Here is a 27,383-nt window from a genome sequence, read left to right on the forward strand (position 1 = left end):
TTACACATTTTCTGGGTACTAATCTGCTTGCTATCCCACTCGCCCCACCCACCATCAGTATTTAATGTATCGTTCCTCTCTGCATTTCCCTCCAGAATGCTCATGAACAAGGCTCTGGTGATTCTGGATGATCGTACTGGCATTCTGGTTTTGACTGAAACTTGTCCCTTATCAAAACCTTCCCACCTGGCTATTATTTTCCACCACCTGCCCTACTGAAGCCACTGTGGTGACGACATGGCTCCTATCTACATTTATCGTCTATCACCCTTTCTCCCTGCAATATCCTTTCCTCACTCAGACATTGCACTCTTCATCCTTGGTGATTTCTATCTCCATCCCAGTTCCCTTTATTATCCTCTCTCTCTCTCTCCTCTAAATCCATGGCCTTTCATATAAACTCTGCCAACCATTTTCATGGTCACCCCCTTGACTCCACCATCCCCTGTGACTCCTGTTTTTTCTTGGTCCGTATCATTGACAAGGCCATCTTCAACTACATCCTTGTATCATCATCACCACCCTCATTCCCACCCCACCCACCCCCAGCTCTGCCCAGCGCAGTTCAAACCCCCAATTGTCTAGTCTATGTAGCTCCATTCACCATAATACCTCTGCATTTGTTCAAACATTTCCTCACCCACACCTTTGGAAACTCTTCACCCCAACAAAACCTACACTACCCCCCATTGCAGTCTTCCCCAATACTACCCTCTTTAGTATATGTGGTGCACAACTGACTGAGCCATTTATTCCCAGACTTGGCTGGGCCACATCATGCTCTGCTGAGGCTTTCTGCTGCTCTGCCAAAACCACTCACTATTCTATAATCACTGTCGGGAAAAACAATAACCCCAGGCTTTTTTCCATTGCCAACATATGCTTAAACCCCATCTCCCTGGCCTTCATCACCCACCCTTCTAACATCAGTTCAGCTGCTTCTGCGAATTCGTGCCCGCTAATGAACCCTGTAGTATAGTAGTGGAATGTGAGCTCTGCTGGCTGCTCAATGGAGTAGACTTCTCTTTTCATATTTCACATATATGCGTCAAATCCAGAGCTGCCAAAACATCAATAGTAAGCAGTAATGAGATATGCTGACATTATAGAGTGTGGCCTAAACAGTCAGTGGACTTGTGTGAATTGAATAAGATTGAGACGTCAGCGTTCATTATAAATAACATTATTTCTTGAAAGTGAGGGAGTGAGTGATTGTCATGATCAGGACTACTGATTTATAGTGACAAAATAAGTAAGGTTCTGTTTATTTATTAATACATGGGATTCCAGGATGTATGGGATCACATTTTGCAATTCTGTCCATCTTTCTGTTGAAACTGCAAACCAGTGAGTTTGCCCTTGACCTGGAAAACACACGAGAAGCAAGAATGTGCATCTGATACATATCAATGTAGAAAGATGTACTTGCTCCTCCAAATGGCTAGTGGGTAAATGCAGTGGCACTAAACCATATGGGTCAGAAAGATCCCAGATTTGATCCCTAGGGCTGGATTTTGCACAAAATGGAGACAGTCCCGACTGTGAGGTTAGCAGCCACACAGCCGCAACTACGCAGTGAGCGGCTATTTAGCATAATGACGGCAACCGTCCCCTCCCAATCACATGGAGGGGCAACATTGGCAACGCCATTAACGGGGTGTCCTGATGTTGGATTGCAGAGTTCCCTCCATCCCCCCCCAACAGTATCCACTTGCAGAGTTCCCTACTTCCCCCATCACCCCACACAACAGTATCCACTTGCAGAGGTCCCTCTTTCCCTCACATCTGCAGATTGAGCTCAGTGGCAATGTCTGATGTGAAAAAAAATTCTACAAGATAACAACAGATAACTTACCTAACTTTTGCAGGCACTGGTGACTCTGCCTAGGTGGCGCCAGCTTTTCAAAGACGGGAAAGTGAAGGCAAGTGAGTGCTGCACGTTATGCATAAGATTGTGAATGCTTTTTAGGATAAAGACAACTTACAGACAAATTCGTGCGAAACAGTATGTAGCAGATATAAATTACGATCCAGTCGCGTTGCAGCAGAGGTGCCACCACAAAAAGTCGCCAACTCTGAGAAAATCGGAAACCAGCATTACGGCCTCGGGTTTCATGGCGGACGACTCTGCACCAATTGTCCAGCCCCCCATGCCAAAAAACCTGCCTTCTAACAGAAAATAAAATCCAGCCCTTCGTGTGTGCTGAGTTAGCTGAGCTCAACTGGTGCAACCAGTCTAGACTGGGAAGAGGAAAAGTCACCTAGAGCTATCAGTGAGGATGGGATGAGGCTTGAATATAATGGTTGAACAGCTTGCCAGTAGACAATGTGTAAAGAATGACTCCATGATACTGGAGTGCTGCCTGCCCCCATTGAACTTTACTGTAGCACAACTCAATGCTTCAGGAGAGAACATAAGTATTAATCTACATTCCCGAGACTTATATTGGAAAAATCTGACCTGGAATTATCTAGGAGTATTTAAAAATCATGCTGTTTATATTCCAATGATTGTTGCAATCAACTAAGTTTATAGATCACCAGTTAAAGTAATTAGCAGCCTCAAATGATGTGTGGTGTCACCACTCTTCCCTTTTATTTAAATCTAATATCAGTGCCATAGCCTGGTTCAAAATATTAATTTCCTTCCTAGCTAAATACGATATATAAAATATTGGATATTTGTGATTACAAGGCTGTAATCAAATTTATAAGCATGATCTAAACTCCAAGATTTGATTAGAGTCCTGAAAATAATCCTTAGTCTATTACTAGCTTTTGGTTAATATATACTAGTCCAATTTCTTACAGGTAATTAAATTCATAATTCTTATCTTTTTATGGCTGAGATTTTACAGGAATGGAGGTAATCTGAGAGTTGAATAATGCAGTGGGATATTCATGGAAGGCTGTTAATCTGGTTTGTGGTGTCACTGATCCAGGTTTACTGATAATGAATCTGCAGTCAATTTACTCAGGAAATCAACATACAATGCATAACAACAAATTAAAATGTTCAGTAGCTTCCAACAAGGGAAATACCTCCTGGTCAAAATTTCTGATATTTATACCAATTTTTAACTGTAACATTAAGGTCATTTTACATATTGAGTTACCAGAGTAAGTAAAAGAGTAATTTATGGATATAAATAACTAGCCTCACGACCTGAAAAACTGTAAGGTTACAGGGTCATCACTCAACATTTATTCAGTAACAAAACAACTAAAGGTGCAAAGTTTCTCTTTTGCTACTTTTCTTTTCTCTTTGTCCTCTGAAAGCATTGACTCATTGCTGAGGAATGGTTCCACTGTAGAGTTTAATCTTGTCCTCAGCCAATATCCGCAAACTTGGAATTTTCATCGTCTGTACGACTTGGCAATTCATCAAATAAAGTCACTGAGCTCTTGCATATATTTTTAATGTAATTCAGAGGAATCCAAAGTAACACTGTACTGAAAACCATGGCATTCAAATTCAGTTTAAAATATTGTTGTATAATTGAATAAGACTATCTAAGTAAATGGTTAGCCAAGTCTCATTTAAAGCTGCAGATAACTTTAAATTGTTCGTAATGCCGCATGAAAGGAAAAGAAATCTGATTTCTCCTAAGTAATGCGTTGCTTCAGAATTGTAAAGTAATGTGAGAGTCGGATTGAGAAATGAGACCAGGTAACACTACAGTGAAGCACAAACAATCCCATTTATATTGTACAAACCACTGTAGTTCCTATTTACAATGTGCCTAGAAGCACAGTGAGGTATTCCAGTGCAATCCGGCCAGTTTCTGACAGACATCTATGTCCTGAGTAAAACTAATAGCTGGTTTTGCCAATTGGTATGTGTATCATAGTGCTTTGTCTTCCACAACATCAATGTTCAGTACAAAATACAGAGAAGATTGTGAAATTACAATTGGAGGCAATTAACGGGCTCTGCTGATAGTTCAGTGGCAATTGTAGCACTCCCACCACGACCTGCACTGAGATCAATTATCTCAACAAAGACCAAGGACTGAACCCGAGACCTTCCTGTATGCTTTAGTAATGCGCCACATGGGGCACTTAGTCACTGAACTATTGCAGAGGCTTACAAGAGCACTTTTATCTGAATGTCCCATCTTAGAGTAGCTTGGAAATATCTATCATAGAAATATTAATTTTGTGCTTATAATTTGGTTTATCAAATGACACATTAATTAGATAGATTCTCTGTATGTAAAATTACAACTGACCTTGAATGATTTCTCCTTATATACCCCCAGGTCCCTCTGTTCCTGCACTCCCTTTAGAATTATACCCCTTAGTTTGTATTACCTCTCCTCATTCTTCCTACCAAAATGTATCACTTCACATTTCTCTGTATTAATTTTCATCTGCCATTTGCCTGCCCATTGCAGCAGCCTTTCTATGTCCTCTTGAAGTCTATCACTATCCTCCTCACAGTTCACAATACTTCCAAGTTTTGTGTCATCTGCAAATTTTGAAATTGTGCCCTGTACAGCCAAGTCTAGGTCATTAATATATAAAAAAACAGTGATCCTAGTCCCGACCACTGGGGAACCCCACTGTATATCTTCCCAGTCTGGAAAATAACCGTTCCTCACTACTCAGTTTCCTGTCAGCTGCCAATTTTGTAACCATGCTGCCACTGTACCTTTATTCCAAGGGTTTCAACTTTGCTGGCAAGTCTATTATGTGGCACTTCATCAAACACCTTTTGGAAGTCCATATACAGTGCATTAATCGCATTACCCTCATCAACCCTCTGTTAGCTCACCAAAAACTCAATCAGGTTAGTTAAGCATAATTTGCCTTTAACACTAAAGCCCAGAGTGACATGTCAGTAATATTTGGATTATGCAACAGATATTTTGGGGTAGAAATTGACCCCTGTTTCATCCATTTTCTGGGCAGAAACCCAGGGCAAAATGAAGCAATTTTGCAGAGCTCTGTCCTGTACTCTAGTGATGCCTGATATATGTTCGACACCATATTGGCATTTCACAATATTCAGGCGTCTCATGCGGCCACCGTAAACAGGCATTAGATCCCCTGAATATGCTAATGTGGGGCCTTGTTCCTGTTTATAGATCCCGTGAAGATATCAGCCAGTGCTGACCCTGTTCCGCTCAATCGGCAGAATTTTCCCAGCCAAGTGGAGGTGGGTTCTGACGTGTGCTGAGTAGGAAAGTGACAAAAAATGATCTTGGGTCAGGATTGCAAAGACATCCTGGCATCTTCTGGCTTTTCCCCGGGCTGATTTTGAATTCTACGGGGGAACCCCTGTGAGTCCAGCAAGAAAATAATTGAGGTGATTAAAAAGGCAGTTAAGAGACTTTTTAACCATGAATTTTGTCTTTCCCAACAGCGCATGGCTTACACATTGTGTCTGCACCTCGTCTGGGTCCCCAAGGCGAGTACACAGCGGGAAGAGCTTCTTCAATGAAACTGACAAGCTGTGAACGCTTTGATCAGACACACTAAAAAGCTCCAGCCCCAGCCATTAAGAAAGTGCTGTTTAAAGCATTTCTTCTCTCAGAGAGTCCTTTCACTGCTTGATAGGTGATTGCCAACTTCTTGGAAGGCACTTCACTCACCTTCGGCTGCATTTCCCTGCTGCCAGCCTTCAACAAGGCATGGGAACAGCTTATTCAGTTGCACCTTCCACCTCTGATGAGGGTCAAGAGCAGAAGCCATACAACCACCAACAGCAGGAACAACACCAGCAGCAGCAGCACTAGCTCTACAGGCAGATGGGATGGACACCAAAATCCAGCTGGAAGGAGGTGAGACCCAGCACAGGGTCTACAGGCAGAGGACCAGCTCTATCGACATGTCTGAGCACTGTTGTGATATCACTTTAACAGTCTGAGTACTTCATTAATCATCAAAGGAAGTGATGTCAGCCAACATGTGATAGAGCAGTTGGAGTCGTGTTAGTCACTTAGTCAAATGTGTATGATAGAACTCTATTGCAAACTTGTTACTTCACAATAAAGAACCTAATATTTAACTACCATTCAGCTCAAGATTGTATGGTACCTTATTGCTGAAGAAAGCAATAAAACAACAAGCACCAGTGCCTCAGAAAGCCTGTGCTGTTATGGCAGGTTGTTGCTGACATCTGCAGCCTCCTGAAATAAGGCCTCCTCAGTGGAGCAGGTGGGAATGTATTACCAATGTCCAACAAGGTGCCTGTCACTGGAGGGCCATCTGCCACCTACACCACCACACCCTGTCCCAACCCCGCACATGTCTCTGCTTCTTGCCAAGTATTGTGCTCTTTTCTCCTTCAAGGAGAAAAAGCAGAGAGCTTTGAGTGTTAGTACTGGCTTGTGTGGAGGGAAGGACAACATTTGTGGGCAGTGACTGTAAAGCATGGGTGTGAGAGGCTGAGAGTGTGTGTGAGTATTAGTTGTTCAGATGGGAATGTGAGGTGCCTGCAGAGAAATAGAAATGAGTGGAGCTGCAAGGTGTGTTTTTTTTATTCATTCATGGCATGTGGGCGTCACGGGCTAGGCTAGCATTTATTACCCATCCCTAATTGCCCATGAGAAAGTGGTGATGAGCTGCCTTCTTGAACCATTGCAGTCCATGTGGGGTAGGTATATCAACAGTGCTGTTAGGAAGGGAGTTCCAGGATTTTGACCCAGCGACAGTGAAAGAACGGCGAAATAGTTCCAAGTCAGGATGGTGTGTGACTTGGAGGGGAACTTGCAGTTGGTGGTGTTCCCATGCATTTGCTGCCCTTGTCCTTCTAGGTGGTAGAGGTCACAGGTTTGGAAGGTGCTGTTGAAGGAGCGTTGGTGCATTGCTGCAGTGCATCTTGTAGATGGTACATACTGCTCCCACTGTGTATCAGTGATGGAGGGAGTGAATGTTTGTGGATAGGGTGCCAATCAAGCAGTCTGCTTTGTTCTGATTGGTGTTGAGCTTCTTGAGTGTTGTTGGAGCTGCACCCATCCAGGCAAGTGGAGAGTATTCCATCACACTCCTGACTTGTGCCTTGTAGATGGTGGACAGGCTTTGGGGAGTCAGGAGGTGAGTTACTCGCCTCAGGATTCCTAGCCTCTGACCTGCTGTTGTAGCCACGGTATTTATATGGCTACTCCAGTTCAGTTTCTGGTCAATGGTAACCCCCAGATGTTGATAGTGGGGGATTCAGCGATCGTAATGCCGTTGGATGTCAAGGAGAGATGGTTAGATTCTCTCTTGTTGGAGATGGTCATTGCCTGGCACTGTGTGACGCGAATGTTGCTTGCCACTTATCAGCCCAGGCCTGGATATTGTTCAGGTCTTGCTGCATTTCGACACAGATGTATTCAGATGAAGCCTGAGGCCCAGTTTGGAGCAAGCCTCTGCTCCCAGTTCACACTGGACTAGTGGTGTGAACTAATTTTTTACCCCTTTGTCTCCTGCTTAAAACTCAACTCATGCTGTGGCTTCCCTGAAAAAATGGAGTGCACTTATATATTAATAAACACAGGGTACCTGCAGGTGTATGGTATACTTTTTCAGGAAAGACCTGTCAGACATTGCGGCATAACAATCATGTCTGAATTGGGCGTGGGTGTAGATTAACATGTGTTATACCAATAAATTATTAAAGAGCTGTAAATGGAAAAATTGGGAACATATTATGTTGAGAATAATAGCTATTAATCTTATTTGAAGTAGTATTATGTTGTTTTATCATTCCAGAGCATAGTAGAAGATTGGGAGATGGAAATAGATAATCCAGTTGAGTGGATTAAATAAACTTGATTAAATAAACTTTGTGCACTTTGTCAGTGTTTCTTTAATGGTAGTTAGTGTATTGCATGCAAAGTAATTTCCATTTATTTTAAACCTCAGTTTTAGTGAAACTTTGATTCACGTTATGCTAGCAGCTTATATATTTTATTGTTTTCAAGGCTGAAACCAAGACAACTGCTTCAGCCACCACTCCTTCTCTCCTTGTTTCCTGCCTTCAACCTCCTTTCTCCTTCATATTTACCCTACCCTGCCACTCATCAAAACCACCAATGTGACTACAACCTCACTGCATTATCCTTTTGTGTCGTTTTTGACTTCTTTGTGACATTTACGACATCTTCCTCCATTATCTCTCCTTCTTGCTCCACCTCCATAGAGCTACCCTTATTTGGTTCCACTAATAGCTATCCAAATGCAGCCATTGCATCTCCAGAATTATTTTTTCCTCCTGCTCCCACTTGTTCACCTGTGGTGTACAACAATGTTCCTCCCTCATCCCTTCCGTTTTTTGCCCATTTTGCTTCTCAGTGGTATTTTCCATGGGCATGAGGTCAATTTGCATAGATAAGCTGATAGCACCCAGCCCTACCTCATTCTTTGACACCACAACTACCTTAGACTTCTTATACAACATATGTGGATGAGCCAGAATTTCCTCCAGTGGAACATTGGGAATTCTGAAGCCATCATTTCTGGCCCCTGGTCAAAACTGTACTATTGCCACTGACTCCAATTTCCACCCTAACTTCTCACTCAGGCTACACCAGATAGTCTGAAATCCCAGTCTGCTCTCTAACATGAGCTGAGATTGAAACCACACATCTTGGGCCCCTCCAAGACTGCTTAATTCCACCTCCAGAAAATCATCCAATCCTGCTCCTTCCTCACTTTTACCACAATCAAAACCTATTCTATTTGACTTCATACTTGATTTCTCTAACACCCTCCTCTATGGCATCCAAGCTGCACCTTCCATAAACTCCAGCTTATTCAATGTACCACCGCACATCTCCTCCCTTATGCTAAGTACTGCTATATTGACTCCTGCTTATCCATCACACTAGTGTTCACTGATCTATATTAGCTCCCACTTTCTCCAATGCTTTGATTTCAAGATCTTCTCCCTGTTTTACAAACCCTTACATGGCCTCACCTCACCTTCTCTCTGTGACTTCCTCCATCCTTCATCCCCATCCCAAGCCCTTCTTTTGTTTAATTGTGACTTCTTGTGTACCCCCGCTGTCTCATCCACCATCAATTGCAAAGCTATCAGCGGTCTTTACCTTACTTTTTGGAACTCCCTATCCTACTCTCTGTATTTGACGACTTCTTTCCCTGTTCTTATATATTTTCTCAAAGCTTTCTATTTTATCCTGCCTGTGGTCACTTCTCTTAACTTCCTTACATTCCCTGTGCCTATTTTTACTCTCCTGTGAAGTGGCTTGGGATGTTTTTCCACATTAAAGATGCTATATAATTGCAAGTTGTTGTTATAGCTTAGTCCTAAGGGGATTTAGTTGCATTTGTTTGCTTCTTCACTTGATACCATAATAAACAAATAAAATAATTACATTGTAACCTTAATTTCTTTTAACTTCCAGGTCAGGATCGGAGTGAAGCTGGTCTGATAAAACGGTTTAAAGGAGATGGATTCCGGTACAGGGCAAAACTAATTGGTGTGGATGAGGTTTCAGCTGCAAGGGGAGATAAACTCTGCCAAGACTCAATGATGAAACTAAAGGTAATTTTTCAGAATTTCAAAATTGTTGAAATATAATAAAACAATGAATATTTATTCTGAACATGTTTTAACTGTCCTCTGCCAAATTGCTGAATTAGCTACCTCATAGCAACGTAGTGTACCATCTTGAGATAAGATGAGGGCAAAGGGGGATGAAAGCAGTTACATTTTTATTATAACTCATACATCACAGAAAGGCACAATCCATTTGCCAGTCAAAGAGTGTAATTTAGGCTAACAAAAGTATTGGGCTGAATTTTACCAGCCCCTCGACGCCATAGGTCGCGGCGGCTGTCGGGGGGCCGGTAAAATTCTGCGGGGAGAGGCCCATCTCAACCCACGACATCGAGACGCGCCCGCTGCATATTACTGGCGGTGGGGGGAGCCTCAGTGCGGTTCTCCCGCCCACCCACCCGCTGCCTGGCGGCTGGCCCATCATCTTAATATTCAAATTAACCTAAAGTAAATGCAAATACACTTACCTGCTAGCGGCAGCCATCCTACGCCGATTTTACGGCCACTGCTTGTACCTCGCGTGCCTTTGGAACTCTGTATGGAGTTCCAAGGCGAGAACTTGGTGGGGAGGGGGGAGGAATATAATTTTCAGGGCAGGAGGGGTGGAGGAGTGGGGAAAATGTTTTTTATTGGCTGTGGGGACGGTAGGACAGGGTTGAGGGAACAAATTTCAGTGGGGGGGGGAGGTTCGGGATACTATTAAAGGTTTATTATGAGACAAGAGGGCAATTAATGTATACATTACCCATGGAGGGGGTGGGAGACAGGACTTTTAAATTTTAAAATGCAACTGAAGGGCTTGAAGCCCTTTAAAAATGGCGCCAGCGCCTGCGCGGTGATGCTGGACACCGTTGCCGGGGATACGGCGGCCGCCCCCTGTATGTTATCTGGGGCGGCCACTCCGCCCCCTTTATTTAAACCAGCCTCCGCGTGTAATATCGCGGGGGCTGTGTGGCGGCACTCCCATGTCGGAAGACTTCCGAGTTCCAAGTGCGCCGCCACGGCGAATAAAATCCAGCCCATTGTCTCAATGGTGAGCAGTACCTGACCCAAATAAACTATTCCACTGCATTTCTTCAGAAGTTTTCAGTCAAAATATTTCATATTCCTTAGAGGAAAACAATTTAACTTCACAAAAAATATTTGATTCAAAAATTTGTGAAAATATTTCTATTGTCCACAAGTAAGGTTTTCTTCTTTAAACTGAATGAAGTAGAGCCATTGCTGATCGTTGGAGATTCAGCAATTATCATTGACAAAGCAACTAGTTGGGCTGAAGATACCTCCATGAGGCACTCCAACAGTTATTACCTGTGACTGTACTCATTGGTCTCCAATAGTCACGTCCATCTTCCTGTGTGTCAGGTATGACTCCAGCAACTGCCTGGTTTTTCCTTTGTTGCTTCTTGACCTAAGTTTTGCTAGAGGTTCTTGTTACCATACTCAGTCAAATGCTTCTTTCATGTTGAGGGCAGCTACAGTATTCCTCCTCTGGCATTTAGCTCTTGTGTCCATGCTTAGATTAAGAATGAAGTCGAGAGTCATCTGGTTCTGGTGGAACCCAAACTAGGAGCCAGATTTCCAAAACAGGGTTGGGAACCTGATGCCTGGATAATTTCCGGGTCCCAACCCCACACTTCAGCTGTGTCGCTCATGCGACACTATTTTGAAATGTAAATGCCCTAATTAGGCAGGAGGTGAGCCCAGCGCCAAATTAGTAGCGTCAAACGTTTCCAGGAGGTGAGAGCTGCCTGCAGAGCGTGAATGGAAAAGGCAGATGGCAGTCATGGGGGCCTGATGCTGCCTTGCCGAAGAGAGCAGGCAGTTCATTAGAGGACCAGCAGTGCAAAACAATAAGACGGTGTTCAACCATCCATAAATGAGGTATTGCGCATGATTGGGTGTAGATCCCTGAGGGCTGCTTAATTTTCAGCCTCCAAAAAAAAGTTTCCCTTCACCCCAATATGACAGCAAAATACTGTGGATGTTGGAACTCTGAAATGAGAACAGAAAGTGGTGAGAGTACTCAGGTCTGGCAGCATCTGTGTAGAGAGAAACAGAGTTAATGTTTCAGGTCTGTGTCCCTTCATCAGAACTGGCAAAGTTTAGAAATGTTTTGAGCAAGTGAAAGGGGGAGGGGGGGGAAGGTCTGTGATAGGACGGGAGGGAGAGATTAAATGCCAGATGTCATGGAACAGAATGCAAATGGAGTGCTGAATAGTTATAGTGAAAGACAAAACATAAGTCCAGAGAGAGTGCAAATAGTAGAATAATGAACAGCTCTGTACGAAAGCAAAAACATTAAAAATAAGTTTAAGACTAGAACATGGTTAAAAAAGAGAAAAAAATGTAAAAAATAAATAAATAAACACATAATGGGGCTCATGGTCTGAAATTGTTGAACTCAATATTGTGTCCAGAAGGCTGTAGCGTGCCTAATCGGAAGATGAGGAGCTCTTTCTCGAGCTTGCATTGATGTTCACTGGAAAACTGCAGCAGGCTCAGGACAGAAATGTAGGCATGAAGACAAGGTGGTGAATTAAAATGGCAAACAACCAGAAATTCAGGATCATGCTTGCGGACCGGGCGGAGGTGCTCTGCAAAGCGGTCACCAAATCTACGTTTGGTCTCCCCAATGTAAAGGGGACCGGACTGTGAGCAGTGAATACAGGACACTAAATTGAAAGAAGTACGAGTAAATCGCTGCTTCACCTGGGAGGAGTGTTTGGAGGCTTGGATGGTGAGGAGTGAGGAGGTAAAAGGGCAGGTATTACACCTCCTGCGAATGCATGGGAAAGTGCCATGGGAAGGGGGCAAGGTGTCAAGGTGATGGAGGAGTAGACCAGGGTGTCGTGGAGGGAACAATCCCTTCAGAATGCTGACAGGGGAGGGGAGAGGAAGATGTGTTTGGTGGTGGTATCACGCTGGAGATGGCGAAGGATGATCCTTTGGATGTGGAGGCTGGTGGGATGGAAGGTGAGGACAAGGGGAACCCTGTCGCAGTTCTGGGAGGGAGGGGAAGGGGTGAGGGCAGAATGCAGGAAATGAGTCGTACATGGTTGAGGGCCCTGTCAACCACAGTGTGGGGGTATCCTCAGTTGAGGAAAAAGGAAGACATATCAAAAGCGCTGTTGTGAAAGGTTGCATCATCAGAAAAGATGCGTCAGAGATAGAGAAACTGGGAGAATGGAATGGAGTCCTTACAGGAGGCAGGGTGTGAGGAAGTGTAGTTGAGGTAGCTGGGGGAGTCGGTGGACTTATACTAAATACTAGTGGACAGCCTATCCCCAGAGATGGAGACAGAGAAGTCAAGGAACGAAAAGGAAGTGTCGGAGATGGACCATGTGAAGGTGAGAGAAGGGTGGAAATTCGAAGCAAAGTTGATGAGGTTTTCCAGTTTGGGGCGAGAGCAGGAAACGGCATCCATACAGTCATCAATGTACCAGAAAAAGAGTTGGTGAAGGGGGCCTGAGTAGGACTGGAACAAGAAATGTTCAACACACCCCAGAAAAAGGTCAATGCTGTGAGCAGCCTTGTTAGGTCATCTTGTTGTTCTGCATCTAAATATGAAAGCATAGTGTCCAATCTCCCTAACAATTCAGTATTAGCTAACCGGATAGTAGAGGTTCAATTTCAGAATTGTCTAAGCCTCCTTCTGCCTCATCCTCACTATCCCTTTCATCCTTCACTGTCCCTACTACCTGAAACACCCGTTCTTGTTTATCCTTCTCCCAGTGATGATATTGTTTCAACATATTGGTATGACACAGCCGATTCTTTTTCCGGCGATCTGGGGTGTCAATCAAATAATTTACTTTACCAATTCTCTTGACCACTTTAAATGGACCACTGAACCGTGCTTTCAGTGCTTCACTCTGTAAAGGCAGTAGTACTAACACCTCATCCCCTGGTTGAAATGTTCGGGTCTTGGCATGCTTGTCTGCCCATTTTTTCATAGTTGTTTGGGAAGATTTAAGGTATTCCTGAGCCACTTTGCAAGCTCTCGTGAACTGTTCCCGGAACATGGATATCTCATCTAGCATAGAAGATTCGTCCCTCTGTTCTAAAAACTTTTCTTTGATTAGTTTTAGAGGACCTCTTATCTCATGTCCATAAACTAATTCAAAACGACTAAAACCGATAGACTCCTTTGGTGAATCCCTAGTGGCAAACAAAAGAATTTCTAACCCTTTATCCCAGTCATGGGGATATTCATGACAGTAGGCCCTGATCATCATTTTGAGGATCTGATGGTACCTTTCTAAAGCCACTTGTGTCTGTGGGTGTTATGCTGAAGACTTTAACTGTGTTTTACCCAAATTATTCATAACTTCCTGGAAAATTTTAGACATAAAATTTGAACCTTGATCTGACGGCATCTCAATCAGTAATCCATAGCTAGTGAAGAACTGGGTTAATTTCTCTAACACTACCGAAGCAGAAATTGTTCTCAAGGGAATGGCCTCTGAGAGCCAAGTAGCTATATCCATGGCATTGAGTATATATTGGTGCCCTGCTTTTGTTTTCAGTAAAGGTCCTACACAGTCCACTAACATCCTACTAAATGGTTCCCCAAAAACTGGTATGGGAATTTGAGGTGCAGGTTTTATGGCAGGTTGCAGTTTTCCCACAATCTGGCACCTATGACACATTTTACAGAACTGCACCACGTCCTTGGAAAGACTTGGCCAGTAAAAATGTCGACTGATATGTGATGGGCTCTTCAAGATCCCCACGTCCCGCCATAGGAATTTCATGGGCTATCCTGAATATTTCCCGACGATACTTGGGCGGTACCACTATCTGATGAACTACCGTCCATTTTTCATATGCAGGTCTGTGAGGAGGTCTCCACTTCCTCATCAGAATTCCATTTTTAATGTAGTAGCCTTCCGGAACCCCTTTTCCTCAGCTTCCATTAGAGCCAATTGTGCCACTATATTTAACTCTAGACTGGCTTGCTGAGCCTTGATCAGAGAAGACTTCTTAAACATTTCCTTTGGATTATCCAAATCCCCAAAGAAAGTTTCAGATATTTGGATATCTGACCTCCGACAATGGAACTTGTTTAGCCATTGCTCGGGTCACTGCATATGAAGGAAAACTTCCTGGAACCTGTTCCTGCAACTGTTCTGTCTCTTTGACTTCACTTGGTTTTTCCGTGACTACTGGAGAAGCTACTACCTTCACTCCGGCCAAATCATTCCACAGGAGTAGGTCAACTCTGTCTACAGGCAAACTATAAACAACCCCGACAGTTACTGTTCCATACATTAGATCAAACTCTAGGTGCAACAGATACAAAGTTACATAGAACATAGAACATAGAACAGTACAGCACAGTACAGGCCCTTCGGCCCACGATGTTGTGCCGAACCTTTAACCTACTCTAAGATCAAACTAACTACCGACCCTTCATTTTACTATCATCCATGTACCTATCCAAGAGTCGCTTAAATGCCCCTAATGTATCTGCTTCTACTACCACCGCTGGCAGCGCATTCCACGCACCCACCACTCTCTGTGTAAAGAACCTACCTCTGACATCTCCCCGAAACCTTCCTCCAATCACCTTAAAATTATGCCCCGTGGTGATAGCCCTTTCCACCCTGGGAAAAAGTCTCTGGCTATCCACTCTATCTATGCCTCTCATCATCTTGTACCCCTCTATCAAGTCACCTCTCATCCTTCTTCGCTCCAATGAGAAAAGCCCTAGCTGCCTCAATCTTTCTTCGTAGGACATGCCCTCCAGTCCAGGCAGCATCCTGGTAAATCTCCTCTGCACCCTCTCGAAAGCTTCCACATCCTTCCTATAATGAGGCGACCAGAACTGAACACAATATTCCAAGTGTGGTCGAACTAGGGCCTTATAGAGCTGCAGCATAATCTCGCGGCTCTTAAACTCAATCCCCCTGTTAATGAAAGCCAACACACCATAAGCCTTCTTAACAACCCTATCAACTTGGGTGGCAACTTTGAGCGATCTATGGACATGGACCCCAAGATCCCTCTGTTCCTCCACACTACCAAGAATCCTGTCTTTAAGCCTGTATTCCGCATTCAAATTCGACCTTCCAAAATAAATCATTTCACATTTTTCCAGGTTGAACTCCATCTGCCACTTCTCAGCCCAGCTCTGCATCCTGTCAATGTCCCGTTGCAACCTACAACAGCCTTCCACACTATCCACAACTCCAGCAACCTTCGTGTCATCGGCAAACTTGCTAACCCAGACTTCCACTTCCTCATCCAAGTCATTTATAAAAATCACAAAGAGCAGAGGTCCCAGAACAGATCCTTGTAGAACACCACTGGTCACCAAGCTCCATGCTGAATACTTTCTATCTGCTACCACTCTCTGACTTCTATGGGCCAGCCAATTTTGTATCCAGACAGCCAACTTTCCCAGAATCCCATGCCTCCTTACTTTCTGAATGAGCCTACCATGGGGAACCTTATCAAACGCCTTGCTAAAATCCATATACGCCACATCCACTGCTCTTCCTTCATCAATGTGTTTTGTCACATCTTCAAAGAATTCACTAAGGCTTGTGAGGCATGACCTGCCCCTTACAAAGCCATGCTGACTGTCTCTAATCAAACCATGCTTTTCCAAATAATCATAAATCCTGTCTCTCAGAATCCTCTCCAATAATTTGCCCACTACCGACGTAAGACTGACTGGTCTATAATTCCCAGGGTTATCCCTATTCCCTTTCTTGAACAAGGGAACAACATTTGCCACCCTCCAATCATCCGCTACTACTCCAGTGGACAGTGAAGACGCAAAGATCATCGCCAAGGGCGCAGCAATCTCTTCCCTCGCTTCCCGTAATATCGTTGGGTATATCCCGTCTGGCCCCGGGGACTTATCTGTCCTCATATCATTCAAAATTTCCAGCACATCCTCCCTCTTAACCTCAACCTGTTCGAGCGTATCAGCCTGTTCCACGCTGTCCTCACAAACAACCAGGTCCCTCTCGCTAGTGAATACTGAAACAAAGTATTCATTTAGGACCTCCCCTACCTCCTCCGACTCCAGGCACAAGTTCCCTCCACTATCCCTGATCGGCCCTCCCCTCACTCTGGCCATCCTCTTATTCCTCACATAAGTGTCGAACGCCTTGGGATTTTCCTTAATCCTACCCGCCAAGACTTTTTCATGTCTCCTTCTAGCTCTCCTAAGTCCACTCTTCAGTTTCTTCCTGGCTACCTTGTAACCCTCTAGAGCCCTGTCTGATCCTTGCTTCCTCAACCTGAAGTAAGCTTCCTTCTTCCTCTTGACTAGCTGTTCCACATCTCCTGTCATCCAAGGTTCCTTCACCCTACCATGCCTTCCTTGCCTCATCGGGACAAACCTATCCAGCAGTCGCAGCAAGTGCTCCCTAAATAACCTCCACATTTCTGTCGTGCATTTCCCTGAGAACATCTGTTCCCAGTTTATGCTCCCCAGTTCCTGCCTAATAGCATTGTAATTCCCCCTCCCCCAATTAAATATTTTCCCATCCCGTCTGCTCCTGTCCCTCTCCATGACTATAGTAAAGGTCAGGGAGTTGTGGTCACTATCCCACCGCTCTCCCACCGATAGATCTGCCACCTGGCCTGGTTCGTTACCAAGCACCAAGTCCAACATAGTCTCCCCTCTAGTCGGCCTATCTACATATTGAATCAGGAAACCTTCCTGGACACACCTGACAAAAACTGCTCCATCCAAACTATTTGCACTCAGGAGGTTCCAATCAATATTAGGGAAGTTGAAGTCACCCATGACAACAACCCTGTTACTTCTGCACCTTTCCAAAATCTGCCTCCCAATCTGTTCCTCCATGTCTCTGTTGCTATTGGGGGGCTATAGAAAACTCCCAACAAAGTGACTGCTCCTTTCCTGTTTCTGACTTCCACCCATAATGACTCAGTAGACAAACCCTCCTCAACAACCTCCCTTTCTGCAGCTGTGTTACTATCCCTGATTAGCAATGCCACTCCCCCACCTCTTTTACCTCCCTCCCTATTCCTTTTGAAACATCTAAACCCCGGAACATCCAACATCCATTCCTGCCCCTGTGATATCCACGTCTCCGTAATGGCCACAACATCGTAGCTCGTAGGTACATACTCCCTGCCGATACCTTTCACTAAAACCTTGACATTCAGTGTGCTCTCTGGTTGAAAAGTCATGCCTTTCCCCTGCAAAAGAGTTTGGGTGGCTCCTGTATCCTGAAGTATAACTATAGGTTTACCTGCCTGACAAGGGAAGTTTCCTTTTGACAAGCATTCCCTATAACTCTCAGGTATCTTGTTCACATCCCCCTCACTCACAGCAGTGTTTGCACTTGGCCTTACAGCTGCAGTCAGAATTATAGCCTTGTCTGTCATACTCTCTGTCAGGGCCCCTTTCTTTACATTGGCCTTGTGTAACGCAAAAGTCCCATGGGTTTACCCCACAACTTCCAGCATTCTGCATGAAAGTATCCCACCTTATGACAATGGTAACACTTAGGCTTTTGGACCTCAATTCCACCCTCCGCATCCTCCTTTCTGGCCTGAGGAGGAGATCCTGGGGCATTCCCAGCTGTCCCTTCTTGTCCTCGGCTACTTGCCTTCCTTTCACGCTCCTATTTTGCATCCTTCTTGGGTTTGTGGGCATGACAAACAAAGGGTTTAGGCTTGTAAACAAGCTCGTAATCTTCAGTGATTTCTGCTGCCTGTCTGGCTGTTGAAACCTTCTGGTTCTCAACATGAGTTCTTACAAATGGAGGAAGTGAATTTTTAATTCTTCCAGGAGAATAATTTCCCTAAGGTTCTCATACATGGCCACTACCTTTAGTGCCTGCATCCAATGATCAAAATTAATTTGCTTTACCCTCTCAAATTGTATATAAGTCTGTCCAGGCTGTCTTCAGAGATTCCGAAATTTCTGCCTGTCTGCTTCAGAGACCAACTCATAAGCAGCAAGAATAGCCTTTTTTGCCATCTCATAATCTGCAGAAGCCTCCTCAGAAAGTATGGCATAAACTCCATGAGCTCTGCCCATCAACCTGCTTTGTGTAAGCAGTGTCCAGCTTTCCTTTGGGCCACTTCGTCTGTCTGGCTATCTTTTCTAAAGAAATCAAAAATGCCTCTATGTCCCTTTCCTCAAATTTCGGGAGGGCTTGTACAAATTTACACAGCTAGGGCCCTGAGCTGGAGTCAGATCTTTCCTCACCAGAATTTTCCTTGGAGCCAAGGCCAGTCTTTTGAATTAGTTCTAGCTTTTTAACTTCAAATTCCCTTTCTTCTCTTTTTCTTTGAAATGCTCTCTCTTTTACCCTTTCCTCTCTGTCAAGTCCAATTTTTTTCCTTGGCAATTCTCTTTCCAGTTCAAGCTTAAGTTTTTCCCTATTTTTTCTTTCTCAAGCTTTTTTTCTCTATTTCAAATTCCAACTGAATCCTAGCTAATTCAACTGCACTACCATCTGGTTCACCTTTTTTCTTCTTCCAATTTCAACTGGTGTGCTATTACCTAATTATATCTGCTTTCTTAGCTCCTGGTTTTAACTCTGACACCAACTTTTCTGCCAATTCCTTTAGTTTAACCTTGGTTAAATTTCTCAAATCATTCAGAGATCCATCGTCCTTCCCCAAAAAGGAGAAGTCATTCCAGTAGTGTAAACTTTCCTCTCATGCACAAGAAACCTGTTTTTTTACATTTCCTCTTTTCAATTATTATTCCCCCAATTACAATTACACGTCGTCAGCTTTTGGGTTATCCCGCACAAAGCCCCCAATTATATGCTACGACTGAGGTGGGAGGAGTGCACTGTCTTTTCTAGTCCCACTTCTCTGCAGGTCACAACATATATTTAAAAAAATGTTTACCCAGTTACCAATTCGGTCAATCATATATTCTACTCTTTTATCCCAGAATAAAATATACCAACCAGGTTTATTTAATAAACAAAAAAATTGTCAGTTTATTACCAAACAAGACTTATCCAGTAATGAAGCAAAGCATTAACGCACAGATTGAAATATGAAAGTTTCCTTTTTAAATTCCGCCCTGCCACCTGCCCCACTATGGAAGGAAGTTAGATGTCCCTTTTGGTTTGGTGTCCGGGTACACGAAGACGAGTCACTGGGATCTTTTCTCAAGCAGTTCTTTTCAGGAAGTTTTGAGAATTAATCTGGCAAGTTTTTCCAGCTTCTCAGGAGAGATGCAGCACCAGGGATTTTAGCTCTCCCACACTGGATCTTTGCAGGGTTTCATCAAAGGGTTAAAGAAAGAGGTGAGATGAGTGGTTTTCCTTGTCTAATTGATCTCCAACTGTCTTCAAAACAGTTCACATCCCAAACAGAAAGTCGTCCTACTAACCTCCATAAACCTTGACATGTGGCTTCTCTGTAAACATCTTCCCCAGGTCACCAAGGTTTCTGTTGTTTATTGAGCTTAAAGCACATGATTTCCAGCACAGGTTGTTTTCAAACAACATCTCAAGTGTCCTTTCAGTGAACTTGGTAAAAAAACACATACATGGAATCTTTTCAATTTTAACACAAGCTCTCAAAAAATAAAATATTAAAAGATGGAAGCACTTTTGTAACACTGTGCACTTCTTTGCCTTTTTAAATGTCATACAAATATTGCGATATGAAGCCAAATGTGTGTGCTTCCTTTTATTAATGGCGGGACAGGAAAATAGGGATGAAGTGGTGAAGGGAAGCAAGGGTCCGTGAATGGTGATTGGGAAACCTTTGGGCAGATGTGCATCTTCATCGACGGTAAGAGTTGAGCTGTTCCAGGCAGCATCTTCAATGGAAGTGATCGTGTGGGCAGCTCAAAGTGAGTTCCATGCCATGCCATTCATCTTGGGTTACAGGGGCTCAGCTGAAACATGCCTGGATCAGATTATCCCTGACATTGATGGCATCCTGATGAGACCCTTGAGCCCCATGCTAGGCCCAGCACCTCCCTGTGCAGCCAGGGCATCTTTATGTTCTGTTTCTTCCTCCTCCTCCTCCTCTTCCTCCACCTCTTCCACTTTCTGCTCTTTCTCTTCCTCTGATGAGCTGTGTCCTCTAGTGCATCACCCTCTTCAAGGTGCACACCTCTCTGAAAGGCAATGTTATGAAGAGTGCAGCACACCGCCACAATGAGTGAGACCCTGTGTTGGAGAATTTTTCTGAGCTTTGCTAATTATTACTTAACTTTGCAGAAGCAGAAAAACAGGACACAGCTTGTAGCTAATCTAACCACAACCAACGGTCATAAATTGTAGACAGAGCAGCTAACCACAATCAGACGTTACGGCCAGATATGGTGTCTGGAGTGGGCATCGGATTAAGGAACTAGCTTGTTATTGTTGAAACTGATGTTTTGCTGACCTCAGACTCTGCATGGTGCACAGTCACGTAGGCGATGTTGTGATCATCTTGTGGGCATTTATCTAATTGTGAAATTGTTGGCTCTGCCTCTTTTATACTATATAAATCCACGGCGATCTGTAGCTCTTTGGGAGTAGCACTGGACCGCCTTTAGGTAAGGTGTGCTTCCCCATGATATCATGCAATAAAGTGTTTGATTCTCAACGTCTGAGAATTTGTTCAACAATTGGGCATAACCTGGATTTTCTCCAACACCCTGGCAGGACCCCACCGGACCAGTCCAGGCACATCAGTGCCTGCATCATCGGAGGCCTGATGGTCTGCTCGATGGTGGCCCTAGTAAGTAGATAGCTTCGATTGTAGCACCTCTGTGTCTCTGTCTCGTGTTCTCATTATGAGGTGAGTGGTCGTCTCTTCCAGTTTATCCCAGTCTGCTAGATTCCATCCATGGATTTTGGGGGGTGGAGTGAAGAGCTGCAGCAGCCTTTCCACCCCTTGTCCCTCTCCTCTGCCCTCCTCATGCCTGTATGATGAAGGAGTTGTGGCAGCTGCCAGGAAAGAGACCGAGCACATGCAAGAAGTTGAATGTTGAGGGAGTGAAAGCCCTTCCTGTTAATGAACCTCAATGGCTGGTCACTTGATGCCTTGATGGCCAACTAGGGACAATTGATGATGCCCTGCACCGGGGCGGAATCCAGCGATGGAGACGAAGCCCACTGCACTTTGCGCCTGTACGACCCCATCTGTGTCCAGCTCTCGCAAATAGAGCATCAGGACCAGCGAGTTGCAGTGGTATGCAGCCTCTTGCAAGATTTCATCAAGGTCCGTAGCTGATCCTTGGAAGGAGCCAGAGGTGAAGAACATCAAGGCCCCAGTGACTTTGATGGCTACTGGCAGGGAATTGTGAGCAGTACAGCAAGGTGTGAGGTCTTCCCGACTCGGACACAAATTTCTGTAACTAACTGCCTGGAGAGTTGCAGTCTCCTGCAGCACTGGTTATCTGACATCTTAAGGCAGTTCCATCTTCGGCAGAACATCTTATGTTGAGGTTATGGCTTCCATTACCTTTCCACCCCTTGTCCCTCTCCTTTGCCCTCCTCATGCCTGGAGCTCTGCCTTTCCTGTGGAGGATGGTGCATCTCATTGTCACTGGACCTGAAATCTGAGACTCGTGCTCCCATTGCCATTTGCTACAGGTGAATTCGCAATTGTGTTTGGAAGCCTCGCTCCTTCCTCTTATGCCTCCGCAATGCCAGGAGATTGACGACCCCTCTGCACTGCCTGAGCAATCTCCCGGCAACCTGTGTTGACCCGATGGCACCTGTGTGCCAATGGCCGAGCCTCCCTCTGAGCCCTTCACTATTTCCTGTGCCCACCTAATTTGTTGGGATGGTCATGACTGGCTCCCTGCTGTGTATCCACCTCCATGGACCTGTTCTTCCCCTCACGCAGCACGTAGCCCATGCTTCCCCACCAGCATCTGAGCCATATCCCTCAACGAGCTCTTTATGAGCTCCTTAATGATCTCAATTGCAGTAATCAACGGATCGGGTGTGTTCTCAGGGCCGCCCTCCCCCTGCCTTTGTGAAACTCGACGGCGGCGAGTATGGTGACGGGGAACCTGCACACCAGCCAATACCTGTATTTTCATCCACCAGCCCCCTCCATTTCCACACGAAAGCATAAGGTAACCAATCCCATCATTTGGCAGTATGCTTTATCGCCAGAACTTTCAAACAAGCGTTAAAGCATGGCTTGGCTGGTAGTGAGAAGGGGCCTCCCCATCAGGTCCATCATGCATATCCAGAGTCTCAGCGTCTCTGCATGCTCTCCTCAAGACAGCTGAAGTGGGGAAGAGACCGTTGCCCACCTCCTTCTGAAATGTGCCTTTGAAGTGGCCTGGAAAGATATGCAGTGGTTTTTGTCAAGGTTCGCCCTGAGCAGCTTCATAATGCAGGACGTTGTGGTCTATGGGCTGTTCCCCGGGACGCACACCAAGACAAACATCAACTGCTGCTAGAGGACCATCAGCTCGGTGAAAGACTCCCTTTGGTCTGCACGGACCCTGTTGGTCTTCCAGTGCAAAGAGCTGTCTACGACCGAGTGTTGCAGACTAGCACATTACAAAGTCCAGGACTACGTGCTGAGGGACACACTAAGGCTTGGGACAGCTGCCGCAAAGAATCAATGGGGAAAGGACACAGTCTAAAGCCCTCCCACCAAAGTACACCAATGGTTTGGAACCTGTCCAAAACCCCTTGGGCTGTATGCACCAAAGAATGTGTGACATGAAATGTATGTTGTAGACATAACCTGTAATTGTAAGTGTTGTGAGGCACCTCAGAGTGTCACGTACTGTATTAGAAGAAATTGAACTGTATTGCATTTTATGGAATGTCAAATTTGAATTGTTATGTAATGTACTTTTTTAAAAATTTATGAAAAAAGTATATTTTTTGAGAGAATAAAGGTAACCAATCCCAGAAGAGATCAATTATCTCAAAAAGTAGCTCCAGTGGGAGCCCATCTGGGCTTTTTGTGCCACCCCTACTCCATCAGGCATGCCACTGTTGTACTAATGTGTTGTTGCGGGCACCAGCGGCTTGCCTCGGCTCTGCAAATTACCCCATTTTTGAGACTTTGGATGGAGTCTGCAGTCTCAAGCAAGAATGGGCAGGGATTCTACCAGCAGAGCTGGGTCTCAGAAATTTCCGAGCCAGAGAATACGAACCTAAAGAGGCAATGATAAACCTGTATGAGGAAATAGTTAGGCCACAGTTAAAAAGGTGTTGGTGGCTCAATATGGAAAATAAATTGTAACTATCATCAACACAGAGTGAAAATTCACCAAGATGATATCAGAGCTGTGAAACTATAGTTAAGAGAAGAGACTGAGATACTGGGACTACTTCCATTGGAACAGGGAAGGTTAAGAAAAGACATAATAGAGGTTTTTAAAATTCTGAAGGGTTGTGATAGAATGGATAGGGAAAGACTATTTTCTCTGGTTGGCAGTCAGTGACAAAAGAACATCAATTTTAAATTGTCACTCAGAGAATGTGGAAAGAAGACAGGAGAATTTCCTTCAAGCAAGCAATGAGAATGAAATGCCTTGCCGTAAGGAGTAGCTGAGACAGGGAAATTGCATCTTTCAAGGGAAGAATATATAAACATTTGAAACAAAAGAAGGTACAGAGCTATGCGGAGAAAGCAGTCAGTGGGATTAGTTTTGGATTGTCCTAGCAAAGAACTGGCATGAAAGGTCGAATGGCAGCCCTCTGTGTTATAAACATGTATAGTTTTATTACTATCTTTATATTTATTTGTTGCCTAATTTGTTGATCATCTTGATGTCAGCCAAGATATTAACAAATTAATGGCAGCGTTAACTACACGATTATCTCATGCTGCTTGATATATCTTGTTATGATCAGGTGAGGAGGGGTCGAATGGTTCCTCTCTTTTCCTTCTCCTTGTTTGACTGCAACAAGGTTTTTTTTAAAAGGATATACTTGTCAATTCATGAGTGTTTAACTGTTTATGCTCTGTGATCATAAAATAACCAATCAAACAGGTTTTCTTGAGTTTAACAAAGAAAGAGGTTAGCTTTATTATACTTAAACCGATCGAAGCAAAATAATAAAATATGCTCCGACTTCCATTCTTTCTCTTACACACACACATCACACACACAAATAGATTACAGAGTGAGGGGAAGGATAGACTGGTCAAAGTAGAGTACATAGAAATAAAAGAGGAGTCTGTAGAGGTTGGTGACTCAGCTGGCTTCAGGCTGAACTCGGTGGTCGTACGACCTTCCCTCAGTAGTCCCGATGCTTCCAATTTAAAGATGCAGACGGCTGATTTAGCTGTTCTCCTAAGACAGTAGCGTGGCTGATTTCCTTCAAGGAGTCTCTGTCTGCAGCAGGGCCGTCCCTAGGTGGTCGTGGTCAGCAAACAGGGTTTGAAGCTTGCAAGGTGGTTTGTGTAGAGAGGGAGGAAGGAGGGACCCCACTCAGGACTACTCCCATCAGCATCTCAGCTGCTTGTCTCTTTACTGCAGAGAAAGCAGAAGCTTAAACTTATGAAGGGTAGGCCTGTCACATGACCATCATCCAGTGATTCAAACATGATTGTTACTAGTGTATTACCCCTTGTAACTTAATCAGTTCATGTCTGGGAATCCCCTTCTCACAGCTAGGGTCCCATTGTTCAAGTGATTGAGTTTAAGGCATTCCCATTATAGTTTGATGAGTTCATGTCTGGGAAACCCCTCTCGGCTAGTGTCTCATTGTCCACGCGATTAGGTTTAATGGTTTGTCTCCACCAGTTGAATACCTCAGGTGATTGCCTTCATGCCCTGCCAAATGGGGACAGGATATGTGGTTCACTCATATTCCCCAGGTTATTGGCCTTGATGGGTCTTTACAGACATGGTGTCTCCATCTCAATGGATTGGAATGTGGAAGGTACAGTGATGCAAATTGGGATAGCCATCTTTAGCTATGAGCTCAAGTCACTTTTAGTCTCTGCTTTTAAAATTCAATTCGGGTTTCTAGCCGGTGGATTAAAAAATCTTCATTTGATATAAAGCATGTTTTTGTGACAATCTGTAAATACATCACATAACTTTAAACTCTACAATGATTTTCCTCAGACCTAGGCGCAGGGTAAAAGAAATATCTGGCAGAGGCCCATTATGTCAAGTCCCTCTGCTAGGATTTCCTCGGGCTTCCCCATAGTAGGTTGACAAGGACCTGGCAGGAAGGTCAGAGACAGGCAGGTAACTTTCTTCATTTATCTTTAGCAGCTCCAGGGTTTTTGGATGCAATCATAGTCTTTTGGCTGCTGGTTTCCATCAAACCATCTGGAGTTCCACTGGGTCATGGAAATTGCCTGGAGGAGGAACAATGCGTGCAGCTGCCTCTCTACAGGCACACATGGTATTGGTGGTGTGCTACATATCAGCCACCTGCCTGGTACCCAGAGAGCAAAATCAGGCACACTATTTTTCAGAACACCCATTAATGAAATTGCAGAAAAGGCTTTAAATGTACAGGTTCTAAGAAGCTGATTTCATTGCTTTTTATTTTTCAATTTTTTTAAAATTCTTTCATGGCAAGGCCAGCATTAGTTGCCCATCCCTAATTGTCTTTGACAACTGAGTGGCTTGCTAGGCCATTTCAGAGGACAATTAAGAGTCAACCACATTGCTGTGGGTCTGGAATCACACGTAGGCCAGACCAGGTAAGGATGGCAGATTTCCTTCCCTAACGAACAGTAGTGAGGCAATTAATTCTAATCACAATGGGCTGAATTTTACAGACCACCCCGACGTCAGGAGTCATGGCAGTGGGGGGGGGGGGGGGGGTCGGAAAATGCCTGTGGGAAAAGGCCACCACGCACCACGATGCCATGAGGACCCAGTCCGATATTGCCGGCAGTGGCAAGACCTTGTGGCGGCCCCCCCGCCACTCGGCAACGGGACAGACATTGACATATGTAAATAAATTTAAATCACTGCATTAATTACCTTTACGTTTCCACTGTTTGTCCTGGTGCACGATTCGTGCCAGTGGCCAGCACTCCCACGCCTTCGGATCCCCATCCATTGGGGATCATTGGTGTAGGGGATGGCGGAAAGGGTTATCGTGTAATGTTTATGTACTTTGTGGGGGGGAATGTCGGGTGGGCAAGGGAAGTGTTTTGGGGGAGGACAAGAAATTAATTTACTAGTTAATGTCTGGGAGAGGAGCAGAATAAATGAATTAAATTTTTTAAATTAAATTTTTCTTCAAATATGTAAATTGAAAGTTAGGGCTCGAAGCCCTTTAAAAATGGTGTTAGCGCCTGCACACAGACAGATGATGCCATTGCTGGGGATGGACAACCTGCCCCCTCCACGTCTTTGATGGGGAGGGGTGGTCCACCCCGGCTATTTAAATGAGCCGCCGTGCTGAATATCGAAGTGGCTCTGCGACATGCGGCCCGCGTGGGCAGACCGCCATTGCTTTTGCCCACCGTCAATCTCGGCGGCAGGGCGAACAAAATTTCAGCCCAATGTGTCTGCAATATTGATCCTATCATGCTTCTTAAGCATCTGATGAACAATTAACTGGCATAAATGTCAAAAATGTATTATTTTAGTTATGGAATACACATTTCTTGAAGAAGTTATCTGAACCCCAAGTTCAACAAAGCATATTTACTGACTGGGTCCTATTATGCAAATAACCTCCAATATGGAAGTATAGAAACATAGTTGGGTAGAGGAGGACAGTCAATAATTTGTAAAATTGTTGCTAAACATGATAGTACTTGAAAAATGTCTATGATCTTTATTTAATATTTTTGGTTTGCACAGTATGTTATTTGAACATTCCCATACAGAACTGTATAATAGTGCATGTGATGACAATACAGCACTAAATTAGATAACAGCAGTAACTTGTATTTATATAGAAACTTTTAAATTGAAGAATTTTTCAAGGAACTGCAGGGAGATGTAAGG

General features: G+C 44.3%; 1 protein-coding gene across 1 annotated transcript in view; it reads left to right on the forward strand.

The window, feature by feature from the left end:
• The window catches only part of dab1a (DAB adaptor protein 1a), a 287,520-nt gene that overhangs the window by 83,242 nt on the left and 176,895 nt on the right, over positions 1 to 27,383 (forward strand). Inside the window, exon 3 of the mRNA XM_068038058.1 lies at positions 9,357 to 9,496. Coding sequence (XP_067894159.1) covers positions 9,357 to 9,496 — 140 coding nt within the window. The remainder of the gene's footprint in view (positions 1 to 9,356; positions 9,497 to 27,383) is intronic.

Source organism: Heterodontus francisci, chromosome 8 (assembly GCF_036365525.1).
Source record: "Heterodontus francisci isolate sHetFra1 chromosome 8, sHetFra1.hap1, whole genome shotgun sequence".
NCBI lineage: Eukaryota > Metazoa > Chordata > Chondrichthyes > Heterodontiformes > Heterodontidae > Heterodontus > Heterodontus francisci.